General features: G+C 52.0%; 1 protein-coding gene across 1 annotated transcript; it reads left to right on the forward strand.

The window, feature by feature from the left end:
* Positions 1-2,802: 2,802 nt before the first annotated feature.
* On the forward strand, positions 2,803-11,764 carry PSMB6 (proteasome 20S subunit beta 6). The gene is made up of 6 exons (XM_044282756.1): positions 2,803-2,960; positions 5,843-5,910; positions 6,049-6,180; positions 6,590-6,719; positions 6,813-6,957; positions 11,561-11,764. The coding sequence occupies exons 1-6, from the start codon at positions 2,865-2,867 to the stop codon at positions 11,686-11,688; spliced, it is 699 nt and encodes a 232-aa protein (XP_044138691.1). The 5' UTR covers positions 2,803-2,864; the 3' UTR covers positions 11,689-11,764.
* The last annotated feature ends 294 nt before the right edge of the window (positions 11,765-12,058 follow it).

The raw sequence follows: 12,058 nt of genomic DNA on the forward strand, positions 1-12,058 counted from the left end.
AAGGCACTAGGGTGGGGGAGAGCTGATGGCACTGGGGGAGTGGAGCTGAAGGCACTGGGGGACCGGAGCTGATGGCACGGGGGGAAGCTGAAGGCACTGGGGGAACGGAGCTGAAGGCACTGGGGGAACGGAGCTGATGGCACTGGGGGAACGGAGCTGATGGCACGGGGGGAAGCTGATGGCACTGGGGGAGTGGAGCTGAAGGCACTGGGGGAGTGGAGCTGAAGGCACTGGGGGAGTGGAGCTGAAGGCACTGGGGGAGTGGAGCTGAAGGCACTGGGGGAACGGAGCTGATGGCACGGGGGGAAGCTGATGGCACTGGGGGAGTGGAGCTGAAGCACTGGGGGAACGGAGCTGATGGCACGGGGGGAGTGGAGCTGAAGGCACTGGGGGAGTGGAGCTGAAGGCACTGGGGGAGTGGAGCTGAAGGCACTGGGGGAACAGAGCTGATGGCACGGGGGGGAGCTGATGGCACTGAGGGAGTGGAGCTGAAGGCACTGGGGTGGGGCAGAGCTGAAGGTACTGGGGGGAACGGAGCTGATGGCACTGGGGGGAATTGATGCGCTTAGGCTGATCACACAGGAGGGAACGAAGGGTGTTGGGGACTGATGGCAGGGGGTGTGATGAGTTTTTATAATGGAAAACAGTTGATTAATTAATTTCTTCTTATTAGAGTACTCGATTAATCGTAAAAATAATCGGTAGAATACTTGATTTCTCAAATAATTGTTTACTGCCGCCCTAATTGGAGCCACTTTTAGGTATTTCCCAGAGCCACTTTAAGTTCCCCGTCCACCTATGGAGATGCCCCAACCACCCAACTATCCCTGCGCTTAGAGTCCCTGTGAGAAAGTTAATAAAGTTGAAAAAAACCACAGGTCCATCAAGTCCAACCTATAATCCTATGATGTTGATCCAGAGGAAAGGGAAAAGTAGAGCGGCACTGGAGCACTGAGGGCTCGTCACTCTTCACTGGCGTAAAATGGAAGTTCATCCTTGGGAAGGTTTCTGCAACTCTAACTGGAAGGGGACCCCACCATGAATGGAAACTTCTTCACTGGAAGCTTTGGAGATGTCAATCCTGATGGTTGTCACCCAGTGGGGATGGAGTTCTCGTCGGCCCCAGCCACCTCCTAAACGTTAGCTTGCCTGGGGAGACCCTATGGCTAAGATTAGCAGGGTTCCCTCTCCAAATAACGGGTCAGGAAGGAAATAGATCCAGACAGGATAGACCCGTCATTTGGGGGGGGCGGTTTCTAGGCTCTTACATTGATGGTCTGTGCTTAGAATAGGGGGTCTCATCCCTGGGGTCACCATAGAGACGTATGGAGTGTCGCTTCTATCTGCTGATCGGTGGGAGTCCCAGGATGAGACCCCCTCAGTCTCATGGAACATCCCAGAAAACCCATTTAAAGAGATTATGCAGGCAGGGTCCTTCCAAAAACAGCACCACACTTGTGTACAGGTTGTGTCTGGTACTGCAGCGAAGATCCTTTCACATCAATAGCTATGTGTGATGCTAACTGTGGAAGAGAGCAGCCATGTTCTTCTAACCCTGAACCCCCAATGCCTGGTTCCCAGCAGGCTGTAAAGTGAGAGGGTCTGGAGTGCAGGCTGTGCTACTGACATCTAGTGGTCAATATGAACACCGCGCTGTAGCGATATTAGTATAATACCTCGTATTGTAGCCTTGTGCTGAATTATTGGACGTTGGGTTAGTTCAGACAGTAATAATGCGGGGGCGGTCTGACTACCGGATTAAAAGGCATCTGTCAGCAGTTTTGTCCCTATGACACTGACCTGTTACATGTGCGCTTGGCAGCTGAAGACATCTGTGTTGGTCCCATGTTCCTATGTGACCGCATTGGTGAGAAAAATGATGTTTTATTATATGTAAATGAGCCTCTAGGAGCAACGGGGCGTTACCATTACACCTAGAGGCTCAGCTCTCTGTGCAACTGCCGCACTGTGATTGGCTTCAGCTGCCGAGCGCACATGTAACAGGTCAGCCAGTGTCCCAGGGACAGATCTGCTGACTGATGTCCTTTAATAAATTTACAGCATCGTATATGTCATGAGACCCGCGGTCGGGCTGAGAATCTCATCCGTAAAACGAATTCTAAAATACGCCCCAAGTCTGAACGAGGCCTTAACAAATTTAGGACTAAAGAGCTTCAGTTCTGCAGTAAGTGTGCCACAAATGAATTCTTGTCAATGTATCATAATTTTATGTTTTATCTTACTATTATTTTAGATTATTACTGTTCTAACCTTGACGCCATCTTTGTACTCCCTTTCTCTTCCTCATATTATAAACTCACGCTTCCTGTTACCGTTTGTACACCCATGACTAGGACGCTGCCTACGTCGCAGCCATCTTTGTACGCCCGTGACTAGGACGCTGCCTACGTCGCAGCCATCTTTGTACGCCCGTGACTAGGACGCTACCTACGTCGCGGCCATCTTTGTACGCCCGTGACTAGGACGCTGCCTACGCCGCGGCCATCTTTGTACGCCCGTGACTAGGACGCTGCCTACGTCGCGGCCATCTTTGTACACCCATGACTAGTACGCTGCCTACGTCGCGGACATCTTTGTACACCCATGACTAGGACGCTGCCTACGTCGCGGCCATCTTTGTACACCCATGACTAGGACGCTGCCTACGTCGCGGCCATCTTTGTACGCCCGTGATTAGGACGCTGTATACGTCGCGGCCATCTTTCTACACTCGTTTTTCCTCAAGTTCTAGCTCGCCGTTTTAGGTGGCCATCTTTGTACACCCTGTCCTCCTACGTCACACCGGTGCGCCGGAAGTGTCGCAGTGTTCCTCTCGAGCTCCGCTCCCGGCAGAACTGATAGTCATGGCGGCAGGGCAGATGCTGAGTGCTGGGGCCGGGCCGCTGACCGGCGGGAATCCTGTGGAGATGGACTGGATGAGCCGGGAAGTGACCACCGGGGTGAGTCCGGGTGTGAGGAGCGGGAGGCCGGTGATGCAGCAGATACAGCGCAGGCGAATTGTGGCTCTGCTGGGACTTGTAGTTCTTCCTCCTGTGTCTGGGCAGAGTTCTGGCTGACAACCCTGATGAGATGCTGTCAGGCTGCAGGACCTCAGCACTGCCCACTGCCGGGCTGCATGCTGGGAGTTGTAGTTGTAGGGTAATTTGCATACGGATCTAATCCTTTTTTTTTTTCCACAATAAAAGCACACAGAGCTATGGGGTATTGCGGGTGTGCAGCCCGTGTGCTCAGCTCTATACACAAGATCCCGGCGACCGGTCCCCTTTAAGGCCCCCTGCACACTATCAGGATTGCGCGCGGATTTGCGTGCGGAAAATCCGCACCGTAGGTCATGTACATTGTATTCTATGAGAATTTGAAATTCTCAATGCACACGATCCGCAACATGTCAATTTTTTTTTTTTTCCTGACCGGATTTTCTTAATTCACTTAGTGAAATCCGCATGCGGAAAATCTGCACCAAATCCGCACCAATTAATGCGGATTGACCGCACGGATTTGCCTGTGAACACCTGCGGATTTCAGTGCGGACTCTCCGCACATGAATCCTGAACGTGTGCATGTAGCCTAAGGCTAAACGCACACGGTCAGGATTGCGTGCAGAAAATCCGCACCGTGCGTCATGTACATTGTGTTCTATGGGAATTGGAGACTCTCTGGTACCGGATGTCCGGATGTTCTCCATTCACTCCAATGGGGAGAGGAAAATCCGCACAGATTGACGCGCACTGACCGCCCGGATTTTCCTTCAAACACCTGCTGATTGTCCGCACATAAATCCTGAACGTGTGCATGTACCCTAATGGTGAGAGGGGTGTCATAGGCCGCCCCTCACAGTGAATATACACACCTGGCCCCTTGTGCCGGTCCCCGCACCGCCGTCGCTGCGGCTCCCTGTACACGGATGAAAACATCGGGGGGAGCCTCCCTAGCATCGCGGGTGACCGCCATGTGCCTCAAATTAACCCCACGTTGTCCGTTATATGGGGAGGTACACGATGGGCTCACTGTGAAGGCGCATTCAGATGGCACAAAACACAGATACCGGCCATGTGCAGCTTGCGGACCATAAATGGCCGTCACTACAATAGAAAATGCCTGTTCTTGCCCCCGATTGCTGACAAGAGTGGGACATGTTCTAGATTTTCTGCGGAACCACAGACGCAGACAGTACACGGTGCGCTGTCCGCATCTTTTGTGTCCCCATTGAAGTGAATGGGACGGCGCCCGTTCCGCAAAATTGCTCAACGGATGAGGGCTCGCTGAAACGGCCGTCTGAATGAGCCCTTACTGTGAGGTACTGAAGTGCTGAGACGCCGTGCCTCACGTTACTGCAGACATATAGGTGATGGGGAGGGGGCGGCCTGCGCTGTGTGTGCACCGTCTTCTAGGATTGCACCCAACACGGTATCGATAATTCACTACCCGGAGCAACCCTAGACTGTAAGAAGTATAATGTGGGATGTCAGTGCAGCTCTGGATGTGACTGGAGTATAAGAAGTATAATGGGGGATGTCAGTGCAGCTCTGGATGTGACTGGAGTATAAGAAGTATAATGGGGGATGTCAGTGCAGCTCTGGATGTGACTGGAGTAGGGATCGACCGATTATCGGATTTACCGATATTATCGGCCGATATTCAGGATTTTGAACACTATCGGTATCGGCATCTATTTTGCCGATATTCCGATAGTGTATGGGGAACACAGATCGCGCTGCTGACAGCGCTCTCCGTGTTCCCCTTAGCAGCAGCACAAGGGAGAAGGAGCAGTGTCTCCTCCCCCTGTGCTGCTGCCGCCAATGAGAGGGCAGGGGACAAGAGGAGGGGAGGAGCTATGGCCACTGCGCCACCAATGAAGATTAATCTCTCATTTATTCATATACAGGAGGCGGGAGCTGCAGGATCACATAGCCGACTCCCGGCCTCTATGAGCGGTAGCTGCGATCTGCGGTAGTTAACCCCTCAGGTGCCGCGGATCGCAGCTACTGCTCAGAGGTCGGGAGTCGGCTATGTGATCCTGCAGCCAGCTCCCGCCTCCTGTATATGAATGAATGAGAGATTAAGCTTCATTGGTGGCGCAGTGCGCCCCGCCCCCCCCCCCCCCCAAGCCCCCCAGTATCAGACATTGGTGGCGCAGTGCGCCCCCCCCAAGCCCCCCCAGTATTAAGCAGTGGTGGCGCATAGGGCCCCCCCACCCCAGTATTAAAAACATTGGTGGCGCAGTGCGCCCCCCCACAGGATCCCCTCTTCCCTGCTCCTCCGATCGGAGCCCCAGCAGTGTAATGCTGGGACTCCGATCGGTTACCATGGCAGCCAGGACGCTATTGAAGCCCTGGCTGCCATGATAAGCTCCATGCTGCTGTGTGCACAAAGCACACAGCAGCAGGGACAGTGTGAGCTCCTATTCACCCTGATAGATCTCTATCAGGGTGAATAGGACAAGGGTTCTAGTCCCTAAGGGGGCTAAAAGTTAGTAAAAAAAAAAAAGTTATAAAAATAAAAACGCCAAAATATTAAATATAAATGTAAAAGAAAGATTTACAAAAAAATAAATAAAATACACATTAACATTAATTTTCAGCAGATTTGTGGGAATTTTTTATTTTTTTTCAAAAATGAAAATTCCCAGAATATCGGTATAAATTATCGGCTATCGGCCCTAAAAAATCAATATCGGTCGATCCCTAGACTGGAGTATCAGAAATATAATGGGGGGATGTCAGTGCAGCTCTGGATGTGACTGGAGTACATGTCTATCAGTAGGGGGGCGGTCATGTGACCTTGTTGGCAAGCCTGACCCTGACGCTCCCTCTCTCTGCAGACGACGATCATGGCGGTGGAGTTTGATGGCGGTGTGGTTATGGGCGCTGATTCCAGGACAACTACCGGGTAGGTACCATTACTGGGCCATACCATCACAGATCTGAGAGGGGGGAAGCATGAACTCCATCTATCCTCTTTCTGCCCCCATTGAGGGATTACTGATCACGCCCCATATATTATATACATGCTGTTTCCTCTCCGCAGAGCGTACATCGCCAACAGAGTCACGGACAAGCTCACCCCTGTACATGACCGCATCTTCTGCTGCCGCTCCGGCAGCGCCGCGGACACTCAGGCCATCGCCGATGCCGTCACCTACCAGCTGGGATTCCACAGGTAGGAACATGTTACCCCGCAGTGTGGGAAAGGGGTGTGCAAGTGAACTGTCCCTTTAAGAGATTCTCTTCCTGCACTTGTTTGGATGGGATGAATATGTGAGGCCCCCCCCCAAAATCTCTACAAGATAACCGCTCTAAGACTTGGAGGCCTTGTCTCAATGGTGACGTTTCACCCCCTCTTCGCTTTTTGGGGCCGATCAGTGGATGTACCTGAGACTATAAGCTCTCTGGCACCCGGGGCGCAGGGTAGACAGCGGTGGCTCCAGTCCATGCACCACTGTCCAGTGAACACAGCGGGTGATATGAATGGATCAATAGTGACTGTAATGTGCGGGTAATTCTAATGGGGGACACCTGGGGATCCTGATGGGGGTTCCCCTTTAAATCCTGTCTTGTGTCCCTGATAGCATTGAGCTGGGCACCCCGCCCCTCGTCCACACAGCGGCCAATCTCTTCAAGGAAATGTGCTACAAGTACCGCGAGGAACTGATGGCCGGGATCATCGTAGCCGGATGGGACCACAGGAAGGGTGGGCAGGTAAGGAGCAAGACCCCCCCTCCTCCATGTGACCCTGTCCACCCCCATATGTAACGACCCCGACTTCTTCACCTCTCTCTGTCTGTATTGCAGGTGTACACCGTGCCCATGGGAGGGATGTTGGTGCACCAGCCGTTCTCCATAGGCGGCTCTGGCAGCTCCTACATCTACGGCTTTGTGGATTCTACATATAAATCGGGAATGACGAAGGAGGAGTGCATGAAATTCACAGCAAACGGTGAGATCACATGACCAAAGGATGCCCCTCCTCCTGTAGGGCGATACAGACTGAAGGGAGCTATGAGTCTGCTCCTCCTCCTGCAGGGTGATACATATAGAAGGAGCTATGAGTCTGCCCCTCCTCCTGCAGGGTGATACATATAGAAGGAGCTATGAGTCTGCTCCTCCTCCTGCCGGGTGATACATATAGAAGGAGCTATGAGTCTGCCCCTCCTCCTGCAGGGTGATACATATAGAAGGAGCTATGAGTCTGCCCCTCCTCCTGCAGGGTGATACATATAGAAGGAGCTATGAGTCTGCCCCTCCCCCTGCAGGGTGATACATATAGAAGGAGCTATGAGTCTGCCCCTCCTCCTGCAGGGTGATACATATAGAAGGAGCTATGAGTCTGCTCCTCCTCCTGCAGGGTGATACATATAGAAGGCGCTATGAGTCTGCTCCTCCTCCTGCAGGGTGATACATATAGAAGGAGCTATGAGTCTGCCCCTTCTCCTGCAGGGTGATACATATAGAAGGAGCTATGAGTCTGCTCCTCCTCCTGCAGGGTGATACATATAGAAGGAGGTATGAGTCTGCTCCTCCTCCTGCAGGGTGATACATATAGAAGGAGGTATGAGTCTGCTCCTCCTCCTGCAGGGTGATACATATAGAAGGAGCTATGAGTCTGCCCCTCCTCCTGCAGGGTGATACATATAGAAGGAGCTATGAGTCTGCTCCTCCTCCTGCAGGGTGATACATATAGAAGGAGCTATGAGTCTGCTCCTCCTCCTGCAGGGTGATACATATAGAAGGAGCTATGAGTCTGCCCCTCCTCCTGCAGGGTGATACATATAGAAGGAGCTATGAGTCTGCCCCTCCTCCTGCAGGGTGATACATATAGAAGGAGCTATGAGTCTGCTCCTCCTCCTGCAGGGTGATACATATAGAAGGAGCTATGAGTCTGCCCCTTCTCCTGCAGGGTGATACATATAGAAGGAGCTATGAGTCTGCCCCTCCTCCTGCAGGGTGATACATATAGAAGGAGCTATGAGTCTGCTCCTCCTCCTGCAGGGTGATACATATAGAAGGAGCTATGAGTCTGCTCCTCCTCCTGCAGGGTGATACATATAGAAGGAGCTATGAGTCTGCCCCTCCTTCTGCAGGGTGATACGTATAGAAGGAGCTATGAGTCTGCCCCTCCTCCTGCAGGGTGATACATACAGAAGGAGCTATGAGTCTGCTCCTCCTTCTGCAGGGTGATACATACAGAAGGAGCTATGAGTCTGCCCCTCCTCCTGCAGGGTGATACATATAGAAGGAGCTATGAGTCTGCCCCTTCTCCTGCAGGGTGATACATATAGAGGGAGCTATGAGTCTGCCCCTCCTCCTGCAGGGTGATACATATAGAAGGAGCTATGAGTCTGCCCCTCCTCCTGCAGGGTGATACATATAGAAGGAGCTATGAGTCTGCCCCTCCTCCTGCAGGGTGATACATATAGAAGGAGCTATGAGTCTGCTCCTCCTCCTGCAGGGTGATACATATAGAAGGAGCTATGAGTCTGCTCCTCCTCCTGCAGGGTGATACATATATAGAAGGAGCTATGAGTCTGCCCCTCCTCCTGCAGGGTGATACATATAGAAGGAGCTATGAGTCTGCTCCTCCTCCTGCAGGGTGATACATATAGAAGGAGCTATGAGTCTGCTCCTCCTCCTGCAGGGTGATACATATAGAAGGAGCTATGAGTCTGCTCCTCCTCCTGCAGGGTGATACATATAGAGGGAGCTATGAGTCTGCTCCTCCTCCTGCAGGGTGATACATATAGAAGGAGCTATGAGTCTGCTCCTCCTCCTGCAGGGTGATACATATAGAAGGAGCTATGAGTCTGCCCCTCCTCCTGCAGGGTGATACATATAGAAGGAGCTATGAGTCTGCTCCTCCTCCTGCAGGGTGATACATATAGAAGGAGCTATGAGTCTGCTCCTCCTCCTGTAGGGTGATACATATAGAAGGAGCTATGAGTCTGCTCCTCCTCCTGCAGGGTGATACATATAGAAGGAGCTATGAGTCTGCTCCTCCTCCTGCAGGGTGATACATATAGAAGGAGCTATGAGTCTGCTCCTCCTCCTGCAGGGTGATACATATAGAAGGAGCTATGAGTCTGCCCCTCCTCCTGCAGGGTGATACATATAGAAGGAGCTATGAGTCTGCTCCTCCTCCTGCAGGGTGATACATATAGAAGGAGCTATGAGTCTGCTCCTCCTCCTGCAGGGTGATACATATAGAAGGAGCTATGAGTCTGCCCCTCCCCCTGCAGGGTGATACATATAGAAGGAGCTATGAGTCTGCTCCTCCTCCTGCAGGGTGATACATATAGAAGGAGCTATGAGTCTGCTCCTCCTCCTGCAGGGTGATACATATAGAAGGAGCTATGAGTCTGCTCCTCCTCCTGCAGGGTGATACATATAGAAGGAGCTATGAGTCTGCTCCTCCTCCTGCAGGGTGATACATATAGAAGGAGCTATGAGTCTGCCCCTCCTCCTGCAGGGTGATACATATAGAAGGAGCTATGAGTCTGCTCCTGCAGGGTGATACATATAGAAGGAGCTATGAGTCTGCCCCTCCTCCTGCAGGGTGATACATATAGAAGGGGCTATGAGTCTGCTCCTCCTCCTGCAGGGTGATACATATAGAAGGAGCTATGAGTCTGCCCCTCCTCCTGCAGGGTGATACATATAGAAGGAGCTATGAGTCTGCCCCTCCTCCTGCAGGGTGATACATATAGAAGGAGCTATGAGTCTGCTCCTCCTCCTGCAGGGTGATACATATAGAAGGAGCTATGAGTCTGCCCCTCCTCCTATAGGGTGATACATATAGAAGGAGCTATGAGTCTGCCCCTCCTCCTGCAGGGTGATACATATAGAAAGAGCTATGAGTCTGCCCCTCCTACTGCAGGGTGATACATATAGAAGGAGCTATGAGTCTTCTCCTCCTCCTGCAGGGTGATACATATAGAAGGAGCTATGAGTCTGCTCCTCCTCCTGCAGGGTGATACATATAGAAGGAGCTATGAGTCTGCCCATCCTCCTGCAGGGTGATACATATAGAAGGAGCTATGAGTCTGCCCCTCCTACTGCAGGGTGATACATATAGAAGGGAGCTATGAGTCTGCTCCTCCCCCTGCAGGGTGATACATATAGAAGGAGCTATGAGTCTGCTCCTCCTCCTGCAGGGTGATACATATAGAAGGAGCTATGAGTCTGCCCCTCCTACTGCAGGGTGATACATATAGAAGGAGCTATGAGTCTGCCCCTCCTCATGCAGGGTGATACATATAGAAGGAGCTATGAGTCTGCTCCTCCTCCTGCCGGGTGATACATATAGAAGGAGCTATGAGTCTGCTCCTCCTCCTGCAGGGTGATACATATAGAAGGAGCTATGAGTCTGCCCCTTCTCCTGCAGGGTGATACATATAGATGGAGCTATGAGTCTGCCCCTCCTCCTGCAGGGTGATACATATAGAAGGAGCTATGAGTCTGCCCCTCCTCCTGCAGGGTGATACATATAGAAGGAGCTATGAGTCTGCCCCTCCTCCTGCAGGGTGATACATATAGAAGGAGCTATGAGTCTGCTCCTCCTCCTGCAGGGTGATACATATAGAAGGAGCTATGAGTCTGCTCCTCCTCCTGCAGGGTGATACATATATAGAAGGAGCTATGAGTCTGCCCCTCCTCCTGCAGGGTGATACATATAGAAGGAGCTATGAGTCTGCTCCTCCTCCTGCAGGGTGATACATATAGAAGGAGCTATGAGTCTGCTCCTCCTCCTGCAGGGTGATACATATAGAAGGAGCTATGAGTCTGCTCCTCCTCCTGCAGGGTGATACATATAGAAGGGGCTATGAGTCTGCCCCTCCTCCTGCAGGGTGATACATATAGAAGGAGCTATGAGTCTGCTCCTCCTCCTGCAAGGTGATACATATAGAAGGAGCTATGAGTCTGCTCCTCCTCCTGCAGGGTGATACATATAGAGGGAGCTATGAGTCTGCTCCTCCTCCTGCAGGGTGATACATATAGAAGGAGCTATGAGTCTGCTCCTCCTCCTGCAGGGTGATACATATAGAAGGAGCTATGAGTCTGCCCCTCCTCCTGCAGGGTGATACATATAGAAGGAGCTATGAGTCTGCTCCTCCTCCTGCAGGGTGATACATATAGAAGGAGCTATGAGTCTGCTCCTCCTCCTGTAGGGTGATACATATAGAAGGAGCTATGAGTCTGCTCCTCCTCCTGCAGGGTGATACATATAGAAGGAGCTATGAGTCTGCTCCTCCTCCTGCAGGGTGATACATATAGAAGGAGCTATGAGTCTGCTCCTCCTCCTGCAGGGTGATACATATAGAAGGAGCTATGAGTCTGCTCCTCCTCCTGCAGGGTGATACATATAGAAGGAGCTATGAGTCTGCTCCTCCTCCTGCAGGGTGATACATATAGAAGGAGCTATGAGTCTGCTCCTCCTCCTGCAGGGTGATACATATAGAAGGAGCTATGAGTCTGCCCCTCCTCCTGCAGGGTGAGAAGCTCCGCCCCTTTACACTGTGGTTGAACATCTGCCTTTCTTGTTTCAGCTTTGGCGCTGGCGATGGAGCGGGATGGATCCAGCGGAGGCGTCATCCGTCTTGCCGCCATTACAGAGGGCGGTGTGGAGCGTCAGGTGATCCTTGGGAATGAGTTGCCCCGGTTCCCTGTGTCGTGATGTCGCCCCGATCTCCCCTGTGCTCACCCTCATACTTTTGTTACTAATGAGATGAATAAATCGTGATGTGACGGATCGCTCTGCGCCATTTCTATCTGCGTTTAGGGTAAATACTGTCTCGTCTTATTCTCTAGTCACAGCCAAAGCTGCATCCACAGTTTTCCCATCGGCCCTGTGTACAGAGGGCAGAGTGTAAGCTCTGCGGGCCGCCCTCTTGTCCTTGTAACGACGTCCCCGCCCTGCTGACACAGCTGAGGGTTTGTTACAGTGTAGACTCTCCTCTGTAAGCTAAGCACAGCAGAAATGATCCGCACTGATACATTGTAACCATACTGCAGCTGTGTGAGCAGGACTAGATGCTCATTCACTG

This window comes from Bufo gargarizans, chromosome 2, assembly GCF_014858855.1.
Source record: "Bufo gargarizans isolate SCDJY-AF-19 chromosome 2, ASM1485885v1, whole genome shotgun sequence".
NCBI lineage: Eukaryota > Metazoa > Chordata > Amphibia > Anura > Bufonidae > Bufo > Bufo gargarizans.